The 24,023-nt window shown below is 46.3% G+C and overlaps 1 protein-coding gene across 1 annotated transcript; it reads right to left on the bottom strand.

The window, feature by feature from the left end:
• Window positions 1-303: 303 nt before the first annotated feature.
• On the bottom strand, window positions 304-24,023 carry VILL (villin like). Its single transcript, XM_059818437.1, has 20 exons — window positions 23,955-24,023; window positions 22,368-22,442; window positions 20,077-20,273; window positions 18,079-18,187; window positions 17,639-17,749; window positions 15,991-16,190; window positions 15,827-15,905; window positions 14,335-14,433; window positions 12,015-12,168; window positions 10,873-10,973; window positions 9,939-10,076; window positions 9,233-9,391; window positions 8,174-8,353; window positions 7,292-7,437; window positions 6,431-6,575; window positions 5,572-5,760; window positions 3,143-3,211; window positions 2,790-2,801; window positions 1,707-1,964; window positions 304-417 (listed from the first exon to the last, which is right to left on the bottom strand). Exons 1-20 carry the CDS (start codon window positions 24,021-24,023, stop codon window positions 304-306), a joined length of 2,604 nt encoding a protein of 867 aa, XP_059674420.1.

The raw sequence follows: 24,023 nt of genomic DNA, 5'->3' as shown, positions 1-24,023 counted from the left end.
TACAATACGTTTGTGTGACACACACTTGTCTTCATGGCTATCAGCAATAAAGTGTCAAAAAGAAGCAAAAACGTCCTGCAAAGTAATTTCCACAAAAGGTTTTGCCTCCTTGGGTTCAAGGTTCAGGGTTTAGAGGGAGAAAGGAGCCATCCCCCTAACAGTGGCTGCTGGAATAACTGCATTGGAGCTTGGCCTGATTGAGATGTTGGGTTGGGTTCATGGAGTCTGTACTTCTTCCCTGCAGCTCCTAAGAGAGTGAGGGTTGGTCCCAGAGTCACTGGATGCCAGATGGCCCCTGCGGTCTCAGAAGAGTCCACACTGCTTCTTCTCGTTCTGCTGCTTCCATTTGGGCATCTGGTAGAACTCGTCCTTGGACTTCCCAAAGATATCGTGGAAATCAGCATCAGAGAGATAGTACTGCAGCAGGAGGAGAGAGCAAGGAGAGGTCAGCTTTGGCTTTTGCAGAGACTGACACATCCATCAGCTGCATCCCTTCCTCACTGTGCCAGTGCTGACCCCTGACTCCAGGCCAACAGCTCCTGTCCTGCTGCCTGTCCTCGCGGTGGGATGTGGAACGTCCCAGCAACTGTTCCTCATCCCGCTTCTCAAAGCACCAGGGGAATAAAAGCCCCCCAGACCAAAGGGGTGCTCTGGTTTTGAGGGGTTAGCATGCTCTTGCTGGAATTTGGTCCCCGCTAATCATACTGAGGCCAGGACAATTAATGGTGCGTCGGAGAAGTTCTGCTGGCCAAAGTTTTGGGTGGTTTCTTAGGTAGTGATGCACAGTGAAAGCATCTCCCCCTTGCTCAGTTGCCCCCCAGACTATTCCACTGGAAATGTTCACTCCCATTGCTGGAAAGACAGAAAGTTTTGTAGATAGTGGGCTCATCAATGATACTGAGAAAGACCCTGTGGGAAATGGAGGTTGAGTTTTCCCTGGCATTTTGGGTAGAAGAAAGCACTCATGTACAGCCCGGCTGAAACACGACCATTAGCACATGGGCATTGCCGCGGGGCAGAGCTGCTGGCCCGGCTGTGGATCAGCTCTCTGGCTGTGGGTGTTGGCCTTTGCCAGGAGATCTGCTGGGGCAAGATATTGGTCAAACATGGGTTGTTTGAGAGTAGAGGGAATCGGCCCCCTGTGTCCCCTCAACTGGCTTGCTTGGACTCAGTTACAGATGTTGCTAACATCCTCGGGCTGGTCCGAAACTGGAGATGTGACATCGCTCCCTGTCCCTGGATGGGCTCTGCTGAAATGCAAGCTTTCTGACAAAAAAAAAGAGATCCCTTCTGGAAGGAGTTTCAAATTAAAACAAACAAAGCAAAATGCAACTCCTGGCTTCATTCTCAGCTGTGTCACCTCGTCTTGCAGGAGCTATACTTTTGAGTCTCTGTCCCTACAAGGACAGAGGTTGGGTGGCAGAATTAAACAGCTCTACCAGAAGAAAATAGTTTGAAAATTAGCTATTTAAAATTAATTTTTCTTAAAAAAAAAAAAAAAAACAACAAACCAAACCCTTCAACTAGGGTAAAACTACTACAATTTCCTCTCACATGAAGCTCCCACTTTTTGATGAGACCTATGTGTCCAGCCAGCATCTCCTTGAGCCTGAAGCAGGACTTAATAGCCTAAAGTACCAGCACACTTAGCCAATGACTAAGTTCCAGGTTAAGCTACAAAGGCATCAAACCAGTAACACTGTCACCTCTTTTTTAGTGGGATCCACGCCTTCTGGAAGTTCATCCACCGTCTTGTTCATCAGCACCTCTCGGGAGTAAATTCCTTCACCGTTGGGCACCAGGGCAGGGCTGCTGTTGCTGTTGTAGTTGCTGCTGTTGCTGTAGCTGTTGCTGTCGCTGTGGTTGAAGTGTGATTTATACTCTGGGGGGGCACTTGCCGTACTTGAACCGGCCAAGTTGGTCATGCTGAGGGTTCTCTTGTTCAGGCTGATGTTGTTAAGGTCCTGCCAAATGGAGGAAAACCTGTCAAGACAAGAAGCTCTGGCAGAGCAACTTGGGGCTTATCCCAGGATCTTTCACTCTGTTGGGGTTGGGGGGGGACTGTTTCCAGCACAGACTTCGCTTGGTCTGTTGCTCCAAAGCAGCAAGGAGAAAGTCCAAACTAAAACATTAGTCTAGCACCTTCATCAATGTTACTTCTTGATGTTAGGACGGCTAAAAGCACAGCACTGAGGAGAGCCTGTGCTGGTTTGGCTGGGATAGATTTAATTTTCTTCATAGTAGCTAGTATGGGACTGAGTTTTGGATTTGTGCTGAAAACAGTGTTGATAAAGCAGGGATGTTTTAGTTACTGCTGAGCAGTGCTCACACAGCCTCAAGGCCTTTCCTGCTCCTCACCCCACCCCACCAGCGAGTAGGCTGGAGGTACACAAGAAGTTGGGAGGGGACACAGCCGGGACAGCTGACCCCGACTGACCAAAGGGATATTCCACACCATGTGATGTCATGCTCAGTACATAAACTAGGTGGAAAGCTGGCCAGGGGACCACTGCCTGGGGACAGGCTGGGCATCCGTCAGAGGGTGGTGAGCAATTGTTTTCATTTGCATCACTTGTCTTTCTTGTTTGGTTTTTTTTGTTGTTCTTGTTATTTTCCTTTTCATTACAATTTATTATTATTATTATCATTATCATTATCATTATCATTATTATTTTATTTTATTTCATTCCATTTATTAAACTGTTCTTATCTCAACCCACGAGCTTTCTCGCTTTTACTTTTCCGATTCCCTCCCCCATCCCGCTGGGACAGGGGGGCAGTGAGAGAGCGGCCGTGTGGTGCTTAGTTGCTAGCCGGGGTTAAACCACGACAGAGCCCTTAGAAATAACTGAAGATACTTACAGTAGTCTCATTTTTGTGAAGGTAACAGCAGGGGAAGGTGTGTGTGGGAGGACAGAAGGTGAGATTAGGTATCTGCCATGTCTCAAACGTCTAAATTACCTGTATACCCCTCCCTGACTTGCTATCTTTCCTGGTTCAAAGCCCCTGACACTTCCTTCCAGCTCTGATCCCGGCAGCCCGAGGTCCCTGTGCCTGCTCTGATCATTATATCCTCTCCTTCATGCGAACAGGCTGGGGGCCACGGTGGTGTTTAAACCCATATGGTCCAGAAGCAACTCACCACTTTGATCTCGGCTATAGCCGACACATCTCCTAAGCTGTTCTTCATCTCCTCATAGGACTTGCCATCCTAAAGGTAAAAAGAGTTGTGAGAAGCACGGGCCACCTTTAATTAGCACATGCCCCTGTTCTCTAACGAGGTCAGGAGATCATATGAATTTTAAAGCCCAGTGGTGCCCATTGAGGTGGCAGCTGGTGCCTCCGGCAATCCCCAGCTCCTGGAATCAGGACACTGTGCCAGAATCTGAGCTTTCACTTGAAAACAAAGAAACAAATGGACTTTAGCCTTTGCAGTTGTATAGTAACAGGCCAAATAGGAAATTTAAAGATGTCAGAGAGCAGAAGGCAAATAAAGAGAAACTGTATTTACTGCTGGATTTAAATCTTTTAAATTTTAAATGAATCTTGCTATTTCAGAAAAAGTAATATTCCTTTTTTTTCCCTTCCCTGATTCATTTAGCTAAAGCAACTGATTTTTCAAAGCCTCAATCCCTGACTTCTTGTAGTTTGGTGCCATGTTTTACCAGCTACCTCTTATTTCCTGAAAAAGGAATATACTGGATATATTGGCAAAGCTGATGACTGTGTTTTCCTAAGCAGCCAGGAGATGTCAGTTCTTAACAGAATCATCCAACAAAGTTCCCCAACAAGAACAAACAACATAAACACACGGACTGCAGAGCAAACAGATTTAGACCCAAAACTGGGCAATGAACACACACACACACCCCAGATGTTTCTGGGATGTCAACAGTTTGGATTGGTTGTCTGTAGTTGCTGAAGCTGCCTACAGGGGATATTTTTAGAGGCACGTATTTTATGAGCTGTATCCTTGTTTTTCAGCAGTTCCTCAGAAAAAAAACAAGTTTTGACCTTCGTTCTAAGCATCAACAGTGTTTTAAGGGATAGTGCTCTGGGAGTTGCTGTCTGATCTGTCCAAATCCAGCTGTCAGGACAGGCTTTCTATCATCACACCGGTTGCAAAGAAGGATGATGCAAGCCCAGATACAGGAAAAAAATATGTATCTCTGCATGAGATTTCCTGTAGTGTGAAGTCCCCTGGGGACCTTCACCCCGTTGCCCCGGCTGTCCTACCTGCAGGCTCCAGCATGGGACTTCACTCACAGCCCTTTGGGCAACCAGAAGATGGGATTGCTTGTGAACTGGCTGAACACTGATGTTCGTAGAATAAAGCAGGAGCGAGAAGGGGATGATCTCACTGGGGAAGGGGCTGGTAAAATACCACCTGGGAGCTGAGCTTTTCCCAGCTGCCCATCATCTTTCTCTTTTTTTTTCTTAAGCCATACACACCAGTGCCATCGGGTGGCAGGAATTTAGGTGCACAGCCTGGCAGCATTGCTTCCACTCCGCTGTTTGCTATGAACCAATACACTGGCTCTATTAACTACGAAAACCCCTTCACGACTGCCCTTTATTCCCGATACACTCTGTGCCCCCAGGTTGGCTGGATGGCTGGTCCATGGTCTGCACGGGGTTAGTGCATTGCTCCTACTTCCATCCTCCATCCGACCATGCTGTCCACAACCAGGGGTGGAGACTGGGTCTGGATAACACGTGGTGGGGCCCCGTGCACTGGCAGCATGAGCAAATCTCTGCTCCACATTTTACTCCTGAGATGATGCCCTGTGGCATTGCGGGACATGGTTTAGTGGGCATGGTGGTGTTGGGTTGATGGTTGGACTTGATGATCTTACAGGTCTTTTCCAACCTTAGTGATTCTGTGACTCTGTGATTTGAAGGCTGTGTGTTTGAAAGAGGAGAGAAAGGACCTCACTCTTTACCAGGCAACTCCTGGGGCAGGTTTCTGTTTCTGTACAGCAGAGAGCTGGTATTTGTAAATCATCTTTTGAGAAGAAAGTTTTTTGTAGGGACCAAGGGTGACCTTGCTCAGGAGCTCCTGGGCTCTGATGGGAAGTCTGCAAACCTTAGTATGGGACCTGTCTGTTTGCATCTTTCATTTTGCCAGAGTTTGCCCTTAAAGATAGGTCATAATTTTTTCTCTGTGGCTGCATTTTGAACAATGAACAGGTTTTTTTCAATTATTTCCTTTATGATGTGGGGTGCTTCTGTTTTCACTCTGAACTTTTTTACTACTAGTACCCCCAACCCATTTTTTGGCTGAAATCACAAACCTGATTTGGAACCCAGTCTTTTTAAAAATAAAAATGTGAATATTGTGAATTCAAGCACATTTACTTATATTTGCAAAAGCCTCAGTTTCACCAAACAGGTACTTTTTGCTGGCAAAGGAGTAGAAGCTGCTCAGGTATCACCAGGAAACCGTGAAGCTCAGGACATGTCATAGCGAGGTTTCATTCCACACACCACAGAACTATGTTCACTGACAGCAACACCCTTTAAGCACCACTGGGCACATGTGCACACCACAGGGCTTTTCCAGCAACTTACGCTCCATTTGTAGGGGTCCCAAGCGTTGAACCATCCTGTGAAGTTGAGGGGTTCATAGCCCTGCTTCACCAGTATTATTGGAGTTGCCAAGTCTCTCCCTGCCGGATGGGTCTTCAGATATTCCTTGGCTGAGGCAATTGCCTCATTCCTTTCATAGGTGTTGGAGGCTTTGCCAACCCAAAGGAAGATCTGCAAGGAGAGGAAGTGTTGAAGTAAGTAGTTAGGACCTGTGCAGACATGGCTGTTTGTTCACCCCTGCCAGCTGAAGCAGAGATAAGCCAGGAATTGTTGTTTCCCAATAGTCCCCTGTGATTCTGATCCCAGATTTCCCCCCAGCCAAGAAGGATTTTGCTTTTGAGACAGGCCCAAAGGAGAAATATTTCAGAAAACAGCTCTCACATGCTTCAAGGTAGCTAAACTCAGTCTTTGGATGACCAAAAAATCAAACGGCCTTAGAAAGCAAATCCCTCGGAGTCAGTTTCCAGTAGTGTAAAGCAAGTCCTCACCATTGGAGCTGGGAAAGGAGGGGGAGGGTTTCTGGGTGCCACCCCCTTGTGTGAGCTGGCAAAGGCTGGAGCAGGTCTAGCTCATCTTGCCTTGGAGCAAGGCATGGACCAGGTGTCTCCGTTTCCTCCTTCCTGAAACAAGGCTAGCAATACCACCTCACTTGTGTTTTGTACCTGGGTGAGAAATACTGGACATACGCCTTCTTGTCTGACCGAGCATTGTGAAGGGTTTGGAGATGGGACAGAAAGCATATTGCCCTCGGTTTCACATTGAATGATGGATTCAAACAAATTAAGCCATAACCTCTTTGAAAATATGTCTGAGGGGAAGAGGAAGGGGAGTCAGTGCTGACCTCTTCCCAGGTGTCTAGCAGCATGACATCATCTTCGTCCAAGTCTTCCTGGCAGAAGCCCACCACCTCCGTCATGATGAATCGACCCGTCTGGTTGGAACACTCAAAGAGACGAGGCTGGTAGTGTGTGTTTTGCTCTTGAAACCTTCCTCATGCATGGCAGGGAAAGAAAAAGCAAGAGATGGAAACCTTTGCCTTGTGGTTTACCACGGGGCCCTGCCACTACTTGTCATGACCTTGATGGAAGAGGTGGGAACATGGTGATGCTCATCTGAGGGCCTGAAGGTCAGGCAATGTCACATCTTAGGGGATTCTCGGACCATTTTAACAATTTTTAAAGGTAACTTTTTCTCCACCCAAAGAGGTCAAAAGCAGAACCCTTCTCTCTTTGTGGACATGAGCCTGCTGTCAGGTGAAAGCCACATCAGACCACTTGGTTGCAAAGGAACATATCACGTTCCCAGAGGGCTGGAGAAATCCAGGTTGTTCAAAAGCAGTTTTAGTTTCATGAATCTTCTGGGGCTGCCCATAAAGCTAATAATGGCTGGAAATGGAGCTTGTGGTTCATGTAGCCCTTACGACAAGGTATGGGATGGATTTACTGTGGAGAAAGGAGGGTGTAGCATACCCTTGTCTGCAGGGTTTGGATCTGGAGCTCCTACTTCACAGAAGGCCTGACCCAAAAACTAGGAAAGAGACACCTTGGTGTGGTTTCTGACCAAGCTTTTGGCGATATTCTGACCTGGTGCTCCTTTTGGTGAGGAGATGGTATCCAAGTGCTTACTCACTTTCCAGCAAAGTTTTGATCCCTTGATTAATGTTGCCTGGCCAAGCCCGGAGGAACAAGCAGGTCACTATTACCTCTTTTCACTGGCATAAGGTGCTTTGCCTCCCAAGGCTTCCCAGAACTCTGCTGGTTCTTGTCCTTCCAAAATGGTGTGCTTGTCCCGTTTGGAAATGATGTCAGCTACCATTTTTGCCATCTCCCTCTCATCTCCGCTGCATCCCTGTGTTCAGGACATAAGATTGGGGTGGAGTTAGGGACAGACTGGCAAAACTTATCTGTGGGCAACAGCTGGTTTGGTCCTACCTTCCTCTGGAGGGTTTTAGACCTGCTTGAATGCTTTTGAGGGTCTCATCTGAGCTGGTCACTCAGAATCCATTTCTAGTCCTTGAAGGGACATTCAGTGCAGCCAATGGCATTTGGGACAAAACTCATATAATCATAGAATGGTTTGGGTTGGAAGGGACTTTTGAAGAACTTCTAGTCCAACCTCCCTGCCACAGGGAGGGACATCTTTCACTAGATCAGGTTGCTCAAAGCCCCATCCAAGCTGACCTTGAACACATGCAACTTCTGTGGGCAACCCTTCTGCTTCAGTTTGATCTACCATCTCATCCTGAAAGACGTGACTAAAACAGGATAAATGAATATGCTCTAATCCTGGCTAATTTCTTACAGCTGGAGAACACGGGGTTCTTTATTCAGCTGAAAGCTGTACGAAGAGCTAAAATAAGGTGAGGTGAACCCCAAAATGGGTTACTTCTGTAGAGAGAGGGCTGTGTTACTGCTGATCCTCCACAGACAGAGCCTTCTCCTGGGTGTACCTTCCTCCATTGAAATTAATGGGCTACCTGCCCAAGGATACAGCTCCACAGCTCAGCGGAGGTAGGAGACTCAAGCCCCACATCAACAATTCCGGCTCCCTTCAGCTGCCTCCCCTGGAATCACTGCGGTCTCACCTTCCCGCACCACAGGTAGCAGACTTGGCTGGTCGTCAGCAGGAAGACGTCGTTGGAGTTGAGCGAGGAGGCCCGGGCTGGCACCTCCGTGGCCTTTGTGTTTATCTCATCTGTGCCCCTCACCTGGAAGAGGCGGATCGCTGGCTCGGGTGTGCTTTTCTGAGCCCGGCTCGTGCCACCCTGCAAGGAAACAGAGGGAAGGATGGTGTTGGGAGGTGAGGAGGACACGCAAATCCAGAGTGCGACTGATTTGAGGAAGAAGGCTTTTGGGCTCACAGCCCTCCGCCCTGCTGCAATGACAGACCATGATCCTGCACAGAGCCAAATACCTTCTGGTTCCAGGTCAGAATAAAACCCACATGGCATAACTTCCACATCTCTCCCTGATTAGTCTGAGTCTTGACCAGCTCCTGTCAAGATGCTCAAGTTCAATGTGAGCAGATCTTAGGGTCTGCAAAGCATTTGCCATATAAACTGGGCAAGGCAGCTGGACTCTGATTTCCAGCTGTGCTTGGCTTAGCTGAACATCTGCCGTGGAGTCTGTATGGTGGGACCAACACTGAGAGCTGAGGGCAGCCCTCCTCTTCCTCAGCCATTTGCAATGTCTGCACCACAGATGTCAGCAGCCAAAGCAGCAAGTGAAGTGAGTTAGTAGTTAATGCGTATAATTCAGGCAGGGGCAATTCAAATCATGTAAGTGTAGGGCATTTTGGAGGACCCTCTCTGGGCAGTGGTATCTGTTTTCACAGGATGATTGTCTTACTGTAACTGTTCAAAATATTTTGGGATAGAGTTGGAAAGGACATCACACATTAACGCTGGAGCTCAGGGGTGGACAGCTGAGTCTGGGTCAGTCCAGGACTGTGTTTACACATATGGCATTCAGACTACTTGGGAAGTAGTAGAAATGTTCCACCACTTCCATCTGCTAGCCCATGCAGACCTGGCAGGCTCCTTTCCTGAGTATCAGCCCATTTTTCTGGACTATTGCCATTGCAACTGCCAAGCCATCATTGGTGCTTGCACCTTCCATTGCCCATGCGCACAAAGCTGTGTTACCTCGTAAATGACCAGCTTGCCCTTGAAGATCGCCAGGAAGTGTGTGGGCTCCTTGCCCATTGTCACGCGCACCTGCACAGCCTCATCCCCATGCTTCTTGTCCAGCTCGATGGCATTGAGGGCGCAGGCAGTGATTTCATCCACAGAGGCATGGCGACCCTGCGGAAGAGAGATGCCACATGCAACATGATGAGATGAAGGGTATAAAGCTCTGCACAATGTAACATCTTGTCAATCCCAAGCCCTGCACACAATATAATGAGATGAGAGATAAAACTACAAGATGTTTGAATTTCATTTGCATTCTGGTTTAGGAGCCTCCAGCATCCCATTTTCAAAGCTTTTCTCTGCGTTCCAGGGGTGGAAAATATACTTTAAAAAGGAAAGCAGAGATATTCATATACTCAAATGACTCCAAGAGCTGAGGCTTTAAAGGACGATCTGAAAGACTACAAAGTTTGACCTCAGCACTGTCATCCTTCACTATTTCTGTCTGACATTGCTGGCGCTCAGTCCGATGCCAGACTGGGCTCAGAGTGTCCACGCTGCCTACAAAGCACGACTTGGGATATTTGCAGTGGACAACTGATGAGCAAATAGCATGTGAGTTCTCCTGGATGCTTGGGATTTTTGCATGTAATTGCTTCCTTCAGTTTCAGGCTTCCAGCAGACACACAACCGTCCCTTCTGCTTTGGTTTGACCTACCTGCCACATGTAGAGGACGTAGTGAGGCCTGCCTGATCTCAGGTAGGTGTAGAGGACCAGGTAGCAATCACCACCATAGAACTGCCCATATGTCTTGGGATTCACTGGCTGCATTTGCAAGTCCTCAATCCTCCACACCTAGTGAAAGAAACATCTTGGTGAGCAGCAGTGGAGTCAACATGAAGACAGAGCACAGCCCCTTTGCTAACAGACCACTGAAGTTCAGGTCTTCAGTTGGAAAGAGAACCCTTCCTCTCTCTCCTGGATGCCAGTCTAATATTCCCCCAGCTTGATTAAGTGCTTGCTGTCAAAGTCAGGTCTCTCCAAGTGACTGTCACAACACATGTGCTGCTAATGGACTTTCAGCAGTCGGTGGCCCTCAAGGAGGAGCAACCTCCGGTCCCTCTCAGCCCCACAGCCCCTCTCTCAACCAGCTCCATCGCAGAATCACAGAATCACAGAATCACTAAGGTTGGAAAAGACCTGTAAGATTATGAAGTCCAACCATCAACTAACACCACCATGCCCATTAAACCATGTCCCACAATGACTTGTCCCATCTTCCATGGGAGGCCACAAGAATGGGAGCGTGGCCTCTGCTCTGCACAGGTTTGGTTGATATGGGCCTAACTGGGACACAGTGTGAGAAGGGGGTTGACTGTATCAGTCTCATGACCCACACACATGGCAGGAGAGGAGTCACCTTGGTGACTGCTTTGCTCCACTGGTCATGGGTTGGAGGAGAAATGCCCCTGTGCTCCTGTAACTGCTGCATTCATTAGAGTTTGCAAGCTCTGGCTGGAGCCCTGCTTCCTTGGGGAGGGTAGGTGAGCACACCTTCACAGCTTCCTACAGCTGCTGTGTGTGAAAAGGCAGAGATGTTTGGAAACACACTGATTATCGCATCCTCTGTCAGAAAAAGGAGCTCTCTCACCTCTATCTCCCCAGAAGCGTCATCTACCATTCTCTGCTCAGCAGCTAGCTCTGGTCTGGCGTGGAGCTGAGTAGTGTCAAACTTCACCTGCTCCACCTTGGCTGCATGCACCAGCAGAATAAAAACAAGAACCCAGTGAATGCACAATAACATACAAACCCTCCGATCACCCTCATGCACACACACAATCATTACACACGTGAGAAAAACCCGGTCCACAGTTGCAAGAAGCCAGTCTTGCCACCAGTAAGCCAATGTTGATTTTGGAATATGCAAGAGCTCGCACACTCCAGTGTTGACCTGTTACAGGTGGGCAACTGGCCATATAGCGCGCTCCAGTGATGGCTGGCTGGTAAAAATATTAGTTGACTCCTGACTGAAAATTCATAATTGTTTTCTGAATCTATACACATTTCTTTCCTTTTAAAATGTCGCTTTCAGAAATAAAATGGCTACATTTCTCCAGCTCATGATAAAGAAAGAGAGTATTTATGGACAGCATGGAGAGAGACAGAGGTGGAGAGAAAAGAGAGAACTTGCAAGACAAAGACAATTGCAGCTCTCAAGCTATTATTGATGGAGACATTCAGCATCTCTGTCACCATCCCACCATTCATCAACAAGTTCTTCCTCTTTGGTATTGTTTACTCTTTGGGGTTAATGCATTGTAATATTCACTTCAGCAGCATGATAAACTGAGGCACCGTTTACACCCGGTGTAAATACAGAATAATTCCATTGACGTCAGGAGGGTCTTGGGTGGATGCCAGTGTAAATGAAAGCAGAATGTTGTTCAAGGCTTCCTTATCAGGTTCAGCATTAGCCCTTTATAAAGAAAATTAGGAAGTTCTGCAAGTGTGAAGTTTTGCATACAATTTTTCAGACGAGAGTGATCTTCTGCCAACATTTACATTTGGAATAAGTGGCAGTTTGGTTCATACAAGAAGCCTCAGCAGTTCTGAATGTTGTTCAGTTCCTGAATCCTTTGCATCTATTGAAGAAGGTGGAAAATACAAGGCATGAGAAGAATGTGCACTAGATTTTCAAGATACTGAGGGCAAGAGACAGTTAATGTGAATGATGTTCCCTCGGCTGTTGCTTAGCATATGTAGGAAAGCCAAATCCAGGACAAACATGCTCACCAGTTTTGCCAGTAGTGTAGACTTTGCCCAGTCCTTGTGTTTCGTCCTTTTCTGTCCACCTCTGGAAGAGCTGTTTAAACATGGCTGACTCTGCTCCGTCATTGATCACTTCAATGTTGGTGGATGAAGGATAGCCTTTGGCTTGGATAAAACCCTAGTGGAGTTGAAAAAGGCCGTTAGTGGGAACACACCGAGCTTTTTACAGACATGAGAAGAGGGATGTGGGCCTGAACCAGCCCAAAGAGTGAACGTCCCCCACTGAACACAGTGGCATGACCAAAGGCAGGATTCACCCCATTGAATTTGCATTCATGATGATTTGCATTCAGACTTATAAACGGAGGTGTCTACAAGGTCTCACTGTAGTATCCATGTTTATTTCTGTGTTTAGGGGACTGAACCCTACCCTTAAAGGCTGGTCACCTGGATCACGTCCTAAACTTAATCTCCACATGGCATCTTAGTCTGGAAGAAAATCTCACTCAGTGGGTCTAATTATCCTCCTCTATCTCAGACAGCTCCATAGAAGGCTTCTGGTGATTGATCTAGGAGTGGAGGGGAGGGAGCAGTGATGGCGTGTGCCTATGACCCAAGAGCCTATTTCAGTTCTTTGCTTGTCTTCAAACTTTTTGTCCCTCTCTAAAACAGGAAGACTGTCCTCCCTGTGGTATGATAGACAGCATGTATGCCAAGGTAGTGAAGGGATGGAGCCAGCTAAGTATCCCAGAGCATGAGGTGTGTTCTCAAGGGACTAAACTCTCACAAATCTCTGTTTTTTTTTTTTTTTTTCCTCCCTAAAAACAAGTTATTTCTTTGCAATAGACCTACTATTGAGTTAAAAGACTACTTCAGCAGAAGTGCTTGTTACAATATGAGAGGGAAGAAAACGACCTGTATTCTGCCAGAATGCCAAAGTAATTGTTCAGTTTTGGGAACTGCTCTTGTGTTTATCTCAGCAGGTTCCAGGATGACCTGTAGGTACAGTGCTGACAGCCGTGGTTCAGTGAAGGAGCCTGATTATGGGCTTCTAAGCATTCGTCTTCTGCTGTAAATACTGCAGCCACACGCTACCCGCAGGGAAAAGCAGAGCAGATGGTCTTCCCATCCCTCCCACCTGCCACACTGAAAGAAGGAGATATCTTTTGTTCTACATGCGTAGCTCAGGGCCAGAATTTGCAGAGCTGATTGCCTATTAAAAAGCGTCTGAGTTAAGCTTTTGAAATGAGCATAGAGGACTGTAAGATAAGTTTGCTGGTTATGGTCTTCACATAAGTGAATAGATGAATTAAAAGCTAAGTTCCCTTGTAGCCTTCACTTCAACATGCCAACTTGTAAAAAATCTACCAAATGCCTTACTCGCTCAGGCTCCCTTGAGGCTAATTTTTTCTGAAAGGAAGTGTTGAGGCATGGTCTGCCAGAAAATAACTGCATGGCAGCTCATCTGGAGGAGCAGCATAGGTGCCAGGGCACTATGCTGGTGTGCTCTACCTTAACATGAGTCCTGGTCTTGCCTCAGGTTGGCCGATCTGAATTAATAGCAGTTAATAACAGATCTCTTTCTACCTAGTGGAAGAGCCCTGTATCATCTTCAAATTCACACGCAGAACTTCAGCCCAGGTCCATTGGTGTTCTGCAAAAGACTTGTTGCCTGTAATGGACATGCAGGTGAGGCTTGCAGCACCTACATAAAACGTCTGGCTTTTCCAGAGGGCCCAAGTAATCGAGTTCCCCACTGGCTTGCCCAAGGTGTTACTCGTGGTTGGGAACTCAAGAGATGCCTTTCGGGGTCAGAGCAGTGGTCCGTGCTGCCCGGGACAGTGGCATTAAGAGACGCTGTTTAGTGAGCACACATAAGCTTGGTGGCTGTTTTCAGTGTGATCCCTTCACTTTTCCCAGCATGCACAATATTGGGTCATGGACATTGGAGAGGATCTAAAAGCCCCTGTCATATTGGTTTATGGACCTGTTGACCATGAATTTGTCTAATCCCACCTCAACCCTTCTGATACTCTCTGCCTCTACCATCTCTTGAATCAACAAATTCCAGAAGTCCACCATTTACTGCGTAACAAAGTATTTTCTTTTATACTTTCTTTCTTTTAATGAATTTCTTCCTAGTTTTAGTGGCAGGTCTTAGTTCTAGCGCAATTTGGTGAGTAACAATTTTGTATTTACGTCATCACGCCTCCCTTAGACTTCTCTCTCTGTTATTACACAGGCCAGCTCCTCAAGACCTACACTTAATTGTAATTAGTGGTCAGATCTAGATTAGCACTTAGTTAACCTCCCACGACATTGTTTGCACTATATTACAACTCACCACAGCTCGAGTGAAGGCTGCTTTTTTCTCTTCCAGGCTGGAGGCTTTTCCTCTCCAGACGTAAATCTTAAAACCACCTTGGTCTAAAATGTAGCAGTCCTGAGGTGAAACAGAAAAAACAGACGTAAAAAGCTCTGCGCAGGCAAAAGTCCTCATTTGTAGCCTACTCAGGTTGGATCCTTCTTGAAGATTTAGGTTAGATGTAGATCTAGCTCATTTCCTTGCCTTGCAGAGCTCTAACCCTGATGCAACCATTAGCAGAGGCAACAGAGGATGGATTTACTGTGGTTCATAAATGGACTACAGCTACCATCAACCCTACAGTGCAGGGCTTCATGGGTACGTTGACTTTGCAAGCACACCTGACCCAGGCAGCTGCCCTTTAACTGTAATGAGTTAAAATATGAATTTTTCTCAGGCATTGGTCAAAAATGGCCATTACCATCTCATGAGAGATGTTCCTAAACCAACAGAAACACCAGCTCCAAAAGGCTCCAGGAGAAGTGTATGCTGAAATATCGTCCTCAGCCTGCTGTGCTTCAGCACTGCTGGTGGTGGTGCTCATTTATGCCAAATCTGCTATTAAAGGAGCAGGAAAAGTCCAGGTGAGACATCTTCTGCACAGCTATTTTGTGTCCCCGATCTGGAGCTAAAAGTGTTGCATCGTTGTGAAGGCAGCAGGATCCCGAACCCAACGGGGATGAGATGGCTGCCAAGCAGCCTGTCTCCACTGCAGAGAGCTGGTGCTCCAAACTGACAACCCACTGTGTGACCAAAGGCTTCTCATTTTTCAAACTGAACTTTGACAAGAAAAGCAAAAGCTTCATAATACCTGTAAAAGGAGACTGAGGTTTAACAAGGCTGACACCAGGGTGAATAGGGGAGCTGGAGCCCTGCAGTACAACACTGTTTTGGAATAGGCTGGTCTGCACTGCAGAGAATTAAGGATGAGCAATTCTCTGCCAAATTTTAGCCAGAAGGATATTAGGAAAGCCTCTGTTTTCCGGATGCCTTTGGACATAGCGTCTGTAAGGACTCTCCTTCCAGGGTGGGTCACTGAGACCAGCCACTTGCTACAGCAGGAAAACATATCTTCATCCTTTTGTGAGCAGAGCATTTATTTGCTCTGAATTCTGCAGGTGGAGGGCTATCCCCACACATCAGGTATTAAGAAGCCTTATTTCCATCTGAAATTTATTCCTGGCCTGCAGCTCTCCTTAACTCTGATTGCCAAGATAATATCAGCCTTGGCTGAGAGGGTCAATTTGTCATCTCTCGTTAGAGCAGCTTCAATGCACCACCTACCTCTGGCCACCGAGGCTGTAGTGGGGCCAAGCTCTCCTGTTTTCAGAGGATACCTGATAAACCTGAATGATGGAAGGGCTGATAATTTTCAGGAAATGGGGTATCCTGGTGAAACCGGTGCTCAGCTGAAAATAAAGCAAGCCACAGCATCCTTTTCTCGCTGTAAGGGCTGATGGCTTTCTCTCACCTCGTGCTGGAGCAGATCCTGCGTCAGGGGCCGGGTGGCTATCTCCTGTACCACCAGGTCATTGTCCTTCTCGTAGACGCTGAAAGACAGTCACCGAGCGGAGTCAGGCTTCACAGCGCTCGCCATAAGGAAGGATAGGGTTTGGAGCCCGTTCCTGGACTTACTGGTAGAGCCGGACATTTGCTTTCTGCAGCTCATCTGCTTTTGCATCTGGGATGGCATCTCGGAGCTCCCCACGCCTCTCACCCAGCACCATCTTCATGATCTGCATGAGGTCTGGGGAGTCTTTCTCGTTGTCAATGATGCCGATTTGAGCACGGCCGCCTCTTTCACTGTCCCTGATGCTGCGAGCCAGCGCAAGACCCTGCACAAGGATCAGCAGGGGGTAAGCCCTGATGCAGACAATAAATTCAGCGAGCCTCAGCCCTAGAACAATGACTGTGCACCAATAGTCCAAGCCAGTCCAAGTCCAAGTCCACAGCTCTCTGAGGCTTCTAGTGTCCTCCAAATTCAGCCATTAAAAAAGGGGATGTGTCTATAATGCCTGCTTATTAACTAACTCTCAGGAAAATATTGCTTATTATAGTAGTTCCTGGTGCTTGCTCCCACAGGGCACAGGCACACGGTAGCCACACAGGCGTTGTCTACGTGTGACTGTACATAAGTGGGTCCAATGATCTTGTGAGATGGTCTGGGAGAGAGACGCACACATGCTGAGGACAACGAGGCTGGATGCTGCAGAGCTGCAGGACCCTGCGTGTCCTGGGGTGACATTTTACATTTAAACGTTTCAAGTATTCAAAAAATGTGGATGTTTTTTGTGAAAAAAACAGCATGAAATACCAAGCAACTAATTAGGCTGAAATATCTATTTTTCATTGGATTCTATTTTTCCATGACTCTTACTGCAATAGCTTTGAAAGGGGCCCCTCTTTGTTAGACCTAGGAGATGACCTGCTTGATTGCCAGGCCTGAGATGAACCATGGCCTGCTCCTCACAGCAGCTGTCCCTTTACCTTCTCCCCCTCCTGTGTGTCCTGATGGTTTCTTTGTCTCTTCTCCACTCTCTATTGGATCTTCTCCTCTAGCCACTGTGTCCTGGAAAATCTCCTTCCCTGTGAAGCTTCCCTCTCTCCTAGCTCATCAGGTGACAGCATGTGAAGAGCAGACCCACCTGCCTTTTAATGTATGTAATGACTGGCTATGAGTTTGACCACCAACTTTGCTGATGACCCATTGATATATCTTGCTTTATTACATCTCTGTATCTTGGTTCCTCTATCAGTAAAATAAGGATAATGACCCCTTTTCAAAGTGCCTTAAGAGCTATGGATCAACATCTGGGTTATGTACCCCTACTTGTCTCATACTAACCAAGCTGGAATTCTCTGTGATGCTGTAAAAAAACATTAAAAATAATCTACCCCGGGGTAGTTACTGCAGCTAAACCTACCAGTGTTGCTGACTTTTTAGTCCTATGTCATGCAAACTACAGGGCACGGAGGGGTGGAGATGGACCTCCCTAGAGGGAGCTGGATGCCTTTCTGGAGCAGGAGCTAGTGATGTGCCCATGGTTGCCCATGAAACCCAAGCTGAGATCAGGTCTAGACTGGAGAAAAGCACTTCTCTGGGCCTCTGATACCAGCAGATGGGCAAGTAGATGATTTACCATAATTTTCTCTGTTCATCTCTGTCTTGCTGGTTTTACTGAGATTTTCACTGTGCAAACATTGAGTGATCTTTCTCTATTTTTTTTTTTCCAGGCATCAAAAAATACCACTAGTAAACTAAGTGGCTTTTGCCTGTACTCACCCTGGATTTCTCAGCAATGCTGCAGTTGGGTCCGTTCCACTGAATCAGCACTTTCCCGAGGTCCAGCAAGAAAACATCACCCTTATTGAAACTGTCCCAGGAAAGCGCTACCTGTCACGAGGAAATGAAAGGGTTTGGCAAACCGGGGAGGACAACAAGAGCTGCAGGAGACAAGTCACAGCCATTGCAAACTTGCCCTTGGGGATGTAACAACTGGTCTGCAATGACATGCTCATTTTTCTAGCACTTAGCTATTCACTGAGCCCAGTGGCTTCTGTCATGATAATACCAAACCTCCGAGTGAGGTTTTGAAAACTATCCTGTAGTAAGGGGTCCTTGAGCAGAAACGAGCTATCTAGCAGGCAAACCTGGTTGAAAATGGGTGTAGGAGAAGAGGCAAGGAGAAACGATCCATAAGGAGAGAGAGCTCCTCTTCTTACCTCTGTGGCTGACACGTGCTTTTTCCCCTTGACATGAAGAAGACGCTTGATGTTGTACATATTGGTCTCCACATGCTTAAATCCTGAAGCCACTCCTCCCTTCTTGTAGCTGTTGTGTAGCAGAGAATAGTTAGAGCTGGTTAGAAAATACCTTTCCCTCTATCCTCTGAGAACATCTCAAGCTTTTGGTGACAACTGCAAAATCTAGAGCCAATATAATTTCAAAGTCCTAAAAATGGAATGTCAAATGCTGTGTTGCCTCACTCTACTGTTCATGGTCCCTGGTCAGACCATGACTCCTCATGGTGTCCATCTGCCTGTTACAGGTGTTGTGTTGCTGTTGTGCATCTTGGGAGAAGGTGTGTAGATGAACAGGCAGGTCAGGGATGGCAATGGAAACATAACACAACTGAACTGAAAATCCCATTAACCATGGCAGCGGCATCTCAGAGTTGAAATATTCCATAAACATTCAATTAAACAATGAAACAGATTTTGCAGAAAACAGACTTTTTGCTAAAATTTGGTTTTCTTCAAAATAGTCATTCTATTAAAAGAAGCTTAGATAGGAAATCGTTACCATAAGTAGAACAAAATGCCATCGTAAACAGGCACAGGACACTGTCTTTCTCTCAGATTTAATGTACCAATTTTGTTCTTCCTTCCTTGAACACACACTTTGCGATAGCCACTGTTAGCACCGTATTGCCTCACTGCACGATGCCATCCCCTCCTTTCTGTGCAACTTCGCAAGGAAGACACAATCACATCATGAGAGGATATGGTCCTCCAAAGACGTCCCAGAGGCCTTTTAATGGTTTTTGGGCATGTCTAATCCACTTCCACATATCCTAGACCATTTTAGAAAACAGATTCAATGTTCATACTACAGTAATAATTGACACAATGTAATTGCCATTTATGGGAAAAAGAGACAATTGCTGAGAGTCTTACAGTTTCTGCCATGTGGGTAATGTATGTATTCTATCATAGCTTGGAAGAGACTGGCAAATGTGGTCAGGCATGTGAGTGAATCACAGTACTTTAGACTTGTTTGGCCCAGTTTAACAGATCCACAAAAGGATGCTCTGGTGATTAGTCCACCCGTCAAGGTAGGGAAAGAGCTGCTTTAATTCCTCATTCTGCCTCAGGCTTCCTGATTGACCTTCGGGATGTGGTTTAGACCAAGATGAAGTCTAACTCATACTGATTTCAGAGGCAGATAGGCAAATAGACTTCTAAACCTGTGTATTTTCGAAGGTCTGAATTTTAGTCCTTCATTGTCCCTTACTCATCTTTAAGATGAGGGTAAAAGCACTTTTCTGTCTCACAAAAGTCCTGAGGAAACTCACGAGAGGTTGTAGAGATGCACAATACAGAGGTATCAAAAACCAGACTGGGATATAGGGTATTGATTGAGGATGTGTTTTCATCTGAGTTTTCTTCAGCTGTTTAAAAGAAAGGCACTGAGTCTGTTTATTGCCAGTGAAGGTCCTCCTTGAGGATGGCTATTGGAGTCACCTTCCAAAGACCCAAAGTGAGCAAAGACCACGGGTCTGATTCAATGGTATCTTTTAGATGGCAGAAGTTCAGAGTCAAACTTTTCTTCCACTACAAGAATATTACTCACAGTGTGAGCCAAAGCATCACTTCTTTTCAAGGTGGTTATTAGTCTGAAGTGCCCTGAATGGGCATATTAATCTAAAGTGTGTGGAGGAGGGGAAGGAAGACCCTAGGGTGAACAAAAGGGAGGTTAAGATGCAATTACTGCAAATATATGTGAGAAAGACCAGTAGAACAGAATGACCTGGTTCCAGACTCAATGCTTATAAATCATTCTTTCAAAATGGGTAATTTTTCTTCTGAATTTTGACCAATTTCAGTGCTGATCCATATTTTTCAGATTTTTGAAATGTTGATGGCTCTGAGATGTAGAGAAGCAGAGGGAACCCCAGGGACCATGACCCACCTCGTTGCAGGGTATTTTATGCTACTCACATAATGCCATTGCGGAAATAGCTTTGGAAGGTCTCAGACTCATGTCCCTGCACTTCCCGGTGCTGCACGGGGTTCCCCCTGAGTGCATTGTCCAGCTGGGTGACGTACAGGGCTGCAGCACCTTGCTCATCCTGAGATGAATCCTTGCCAATCCAGTAATGCAAATCCACAGTGGAGCCACGAGAAGTTCTTTTGGTCTGGAAGAGGTGGGAAAGATGAGCTATTATGAAGACACAGCCCATATGTGTGTTTCAAATAATATTGCTGGCCAGGGAGACCAGGCTAAACCAAGTGACCATGGAGCCCTTTCCCAGGGCCTTTCCTAGTTCTGCCTTTCTTCTGGGCAAGGGGAGACAGGACGGAGTCTTAGGATGATCCCTGGGAGCTCAGCCTGGAGCCAGGGACCTTATTCAGGAGATCGTTTATGGGTATTAGGTACATATTGAACTGAAGGATGTTTCTGTCTGATATTCTTTTATAACTCTTGTTATCCAGGAAAACTGAGAACCTGTGCAACTACAAAAATTAATGTGTTCAATCTGTCCTACTTTTGTAGAGTTTGATATTAAAACTTAAAGGAGACTCTTCTCATAGATCACCTTTTTAAATGTAACGTACACTGCTATTTATTTGCCTGGAGATACTGTCCTTTCTTTCCTGTTCTCTTTCTCATATCACACTACATAGTAACACAAACTGCCTCTGGATTCCTGCTGATTTGCAGAACAGACATAACTCCAAATGAAGGTGAGCCTGTGTGTGCGTGCTGTGATTCATCTTATTACAGAAAAACCCAATAGCCTCGAAAGAGGAGGCAAGCGATCTGAGAACAGGTGTGCTTATCATTATGTGAGTTGTGCCAGTTATTTTTCAGCACCTACTGCGTTAAATCCTATCATGGACACCAGGGAAAGGTAATAAAAGCTCATTTTATAAACTGCATTTGACACTAAGTTCTGTTTATTTGCTTTGTGCAGTGATACCACAGTGAAATACAGTAGAAGGACTTGAATAAAATACAGCTCAGTTCCTCTAGGCACAGATAATTAATTTGTGGCAAAATCGTGCCATTTAATACATTGCTATTGAAGATGATCAAAGTCCCATTGTTCTGTGGACAATCTTTGTTTGGAGAGCCTCCAGTGAAAATGCAGGATGCACAGATGAGTATTTTTAATGCAAAGGAGAGTAGTGGGCTGATTAAGGGCTCTTCTACCTGGCTAAGCTATTGCAACATAAGCTTAGCCTGTGAGCATCAAAAGCTGTAATAATACCTATAGTCAGCTCCTTGCAAGGACACTCATCTTCTGCTCTAAGCATGTCTTTGGGAGGCTGCTACCAAATCAATTCAGCACTCAAAAGGCAGCATAAAGGCATGTGCATGGTGAATCAGAGCAGAAGACTCATTCTGCTTCGCTATCCCAGCCTGCTTTCCCAGCTTGACGTATAGTGGATATGCATTTGGTGCTTGTGGGATAGCGGAGGCTTTGCTGTCTCTTGACTGATGGAGATGTTTGCAGGAGGGACACTCAGACCCAGGAAGTGAGAAATACTTCTGGTTTCCACCGTATGGATGTTTTTTGCTACAATGGGGCACGGATGCATCATCTATGCAGATGAAGAGATTTGAAAGGAATTCTAGGAACTGAGGGCAACACATCATCCTTTCACAGAGCTTTAGGAACACAAGGCAGTTTGCACCGCCCATAGAGTAGAGCTGGTTCTCAGAAGTTCCTCATGCTTCTGGCTAGCCTGGGTTCAGCTGGCTGCAAGTAGGTGTGGACCAAATTTGGGTCGAACAAATGAAGTGTCCTAATGGGGACCTGAGAAGGGCTGCAGAGCCTCTCTGCAGCTTGCATGACGCAGAGTAGGTGGCACACCTCCATAACCTACATTGTCTGCTGAAAATGAGACCCTCCAGTCAGCCACCTCTCACATCCCCAAAAGACTCCCGTAAGTCATGCAAATGTGGGCTTTGATTTAGTTTACCAGGAATCTGCTGGCCATTTTGCATATCTGGACATGACTCAGTTGATTAGAAGATAAATAATTTTAATGAATTACTAAGTTAATGGTTCCTCTGGACTTCTGATTTACTAGACACACAGTGTTGTTGCAACAGCCACATTAAATTCAGGTGCATGATTAGATGGTGAACACACATGCACACCCACTTTTACCTGCAGTGCTGCTCTCACCAGTGAGGATACCCAGCATCCAAGTCAGAGCTAAACAAAAAGGGTTGAACCAGTTGCCTACCAAAGAGACCAATGTTTATTAGCCTTACTTACGTGCAGAATTATGTAACAGTCCCCTTCAAAAAAAGTCCCATAAGCCTTTTCAGGTATAGGAACCATCTTCATATTCTGTAAGAAAATGAGTGTTTGGGTCATTGCTAGAACATCAGAAGTTGATGTGTGTGAAACAGGACAGCTGGCGTGCATGAAACAGCAAGGTGACAATCAGGGTTTGGAGAAGGAAGAATCAGGGCTGTGCTTGTGAGCTGGGAAAAGCCACTTCTGGGGGAAATCCCAAAAGTACTAAGGGGTGAGAAGGGGCAAATGATAATGCTGCTTGGACAGACTCACAAGATTTTTTTAGTCTCCTTACCCTTCTGCAATCCTGTAGGTCTAGAGCAAGAAGACCTGGAGGTCAGGCTGAAGTGCTCCAGAGCTTGCAGTTGCAGGGAATTTCCCGGAGGAGCGAGCACATCTCATCCTAGGTTTAGTTTTGGGGCATGGTTTTTACTCAGTACCCATAAGTTCAAGGATAATTTTCAGAGCTTTGTTAGGATAACCACTTTGCCAGGGATTCATAGCGACTAGCAGTGCTGAGAAAAGACTGACTGGAGGACGCTGTTGTGTCCCTTAACCCTCCAGACCCTAATAGCACACTTCATCTGGTACAAGTGCACAATTAACCAGCCATGCCTGCCCAGTGTAGGTGCCTGGATGTGCCACCCACCAGTACACAAGCAGCTTCTGGGCTTCAAATGGCTCTGTGGTTCCCTGGAATTAGAGACATACATACATTCTTCTGGTGGCCTGACTCGCTTCCCAGCATACCAGCCTGACCCTTGTGAACTGACACGTCTCTAATTACAGATCCTCTGGAAAGAAGCTTAATACAGTGTTTTTGGAGAGAAATGGAAAAGCAAAGACCCTGTGATATTTGGAACACAGCTGGGACCTGTAGAAGGCCACCACCGCTTGGAGACACGTGCTGGAGCCCCTTCCCACTGCTCCCCTGAGTGGACTCTGGACCTCATTCTAAGCCCCCTCTCATTGCAGGGTAATGTTCTTGGTGAACTGGGCCAGAAAAAGGCAGAATTGAGCACAGTCTGGCTCCGAACCAAAAGCAAAGACTACCACAAGCAGAAGGTGACCTTGCAAGATGCAGTATCTCTCCCTGCAGTGACCCATGGATCAGAGTGGGAAAGGTAAGTATGAAGTGCAAATAGACTCCATGGGATGCCTTTGCTGCAAAAATGGGTGCCTTCCCTATGGCATTTGCTGGTATAGGCTAAGGTTACCTATGCATAATCCTTCTTCTCGATGAAACAGGTAATTAATTTCTGGTGTGCTAATGCAGCCTTGCATTGGTTCCCGAAGTGGGTAAGAAAGCCTGGAGGAACAGCTTCAGTCCCACCACATTCATATTTCTTTAGTCAATATTATCCCTGTTTTACAGAGCAGGAAACAAAGCAATAACATGCTGAAAGTTACATAGGGAGAAGTTGGGTCTCCTGTTTCCCATTGCATCTTATCTGTAACACCCTCTTCTCCTACTCAGGTTACTTCAAGAATATCTCTTTCTTAAAACATATACACACACGCACACATGCAGAGGACATATGCCATCATTGCCTCTTGTCGTACCTCTATGCCCCATATCTGCAGTCCCAGCTTTCTCTCGATAGTTGGGAGATTTGTGTCACCGTCTGTCAT

The sequence above is a fragment of the Gavia stellata genome, chromosome 6, assembly GCF_030936135.1.
Source record: "Gavia stellata isolate bGavSte3 chromosome 6, bGavSte3.hap2, whole genome shotgun sequence".
Lineage (NCBI taxonomy): Eukaryota > Metazoa > Chordata > Aves > Gaviiformes > Gaviidae > Gavia > Gavia stellata.
This window is presented reverse-complemented; position numbering and strand designations above follow the sequence as displayed.

What these genes read in the sequence shown, in the direction of transcription:
- VILL (XM_059818437.1), bottom strand. Translation starts at nt 24,023, where the DNA reads ATGACAGACGGTGACACAAATCTCCCAACTATCGAGAGAAAGCTGGGA. An exon ending in TATTTCCGCAATGGCATTAT is followed by an intron (nt 18,188 to 20,076) that starts GTGAGTAGCATA and finishes GCTACACAACAG; the next exon opens with CTACAAGAAGGGAGGAGTGG. An exon ending in CTACACTACTGGCAAAACTG is followed by an intron (nt 10,974 to 12,014) that starts GTGAGCATGTTT and finishes TGGTGCATGCAG; the next exon opens with CCAAGGTGGAGCAGGTGAAG.